At 59.0% G+C, this 1225-nt stretch overlaps 1 protein-coding gene across 1 annotated transcript, besides 1 other annotated feature; it reads right to left on the reverse strand.

Moving 5' to 3' along the window:
* Positions 1–1225: a sequence feature (areas not merged during assembly with more than two copies in the genome that could not be assigned to a particular haplotype).
* Tc00.1047053420091.10 (dispersed gene family protein 1 (DGF-1), putative) lies at positions 414–1225 on the reverse strand (the record flags this gene model as incomplete). Its single annotated transcript, XM_797110.1, has 1 exon — positions 414–1225. A coding segment is annotated over one exon (812 nt), but the record flags the coding sequence as incomplete, so codon positions are not given.

A 1225-nucleotide genomic window follows, 5' to 3' on the forward strand; every position in this document is an offset into this window, starting at 1 on the left:
TCGTCTTTTATCCCTACTGTTTTCTCAAACAAACTTCGTGGCTCGCACACCAGCCACCATCGCAAAGCACGTCCTCATTACTGAGTAAAAACCTAAATAAGAACCCCGAGACCCAGAAAGAGCGCTGCAGCGGCGGGCGTGCAACACACACCCGTGACACAGCCGCCCTGGGCTAGCGCAACACCTCAATAATCCGTTGCTGCCAAAATCGATAAAACTAAAAAACGACGACTCAATCAGCCAAGCATCCGATAATAATGAAAAAACGTAGAAAACACATTGCCAAAAGCGTCTACTTTATACTGCATCCATGAAAAGCCCTGTAACTTCTCGCCACGTGAAGGTACTGCTTGGGCAGAGACCTTCCAGCTCGAGGAGAAACTGCGCCAGCTTTCTTGTGCAGCAAAAATTCCTTACAACTCCGGCGTGGCACAATCAATTTTGCAGCTCGCACCCGATGCACGGTCGAACAGACTCAGGGCGTCTGAGCGGGTGTCACTAATCATGAGCCGCGGCGGTGCGGGTGGTCGGTACGACGACGCAACGGTGGTGCCTGAGGCGTACGACAATAACGTTATGTCGTGAGGCTTCTGCGTATCCTCGTCGTTCCCCTCGCCATCGCGAAGCAGCGCCTCCAGCCCTCCACGCCGCGGCTCGCGCAGCTCCTGCCAGTGGCGGCCCTCCGCGTACCACACAACAACACTGTACACAGTGATCGCAAGCAGCACAGTCGTCAGCAGCAGCACCGTAGCCGCGTACGCCCTCGCTCCGCCGTCGCTCGGCGCAAGGTGGTTGGCCGCGCTGACCACGCACAGCGCCGCAAGGAGCACAAAGCTCGCCGTGTGCATCACCGTCAGGAAGGCCGAGCGCATCATGTTCGTGAAGGCAACCACGCCCGCGCCCGCAACCAGCACAGCCGCCATGCAGAAGTACAGGACGTGGCAGCCTCCCACGGGCGGGTGCACAGCCGCAATCAAGCACACCACACACAGCACCGACAGCTGGAACACGCACCAGTACACGCGGCTGCCCCTCATGTTCGTCAGCATGCCGCCGTACATCCGCTGCTGCGCCGCGGGGTGCCAATATCCGACGGGGTACAGCAGGCGCTCGTGCAGCGGCTTCCTCGAAAACTGCCAGTACTTCGTGAAGCTCGCGCCCACGTGGCGGGCAATGAAGTAGCACACGCCAGCAGGGAACGCCACACCGTACAGCACGCCAACGA

The sequence above is a fragment of the Trypanosoma cruzi genome, genomic scaffold (assembly GCF_000209065.1).
Source record: "Trypanosoma cruzi strain CL Brener 1047053516891 genomic scaffold, whole genome shotgun sequence".
Taxonomy (NCBI): domain Eukaryota; phylum Euglenozoa; class Kinetoplastea; order Trypanosomatida; family Trypanosomatidae; genus Trypanosoma; species Trypanosoma cruzi.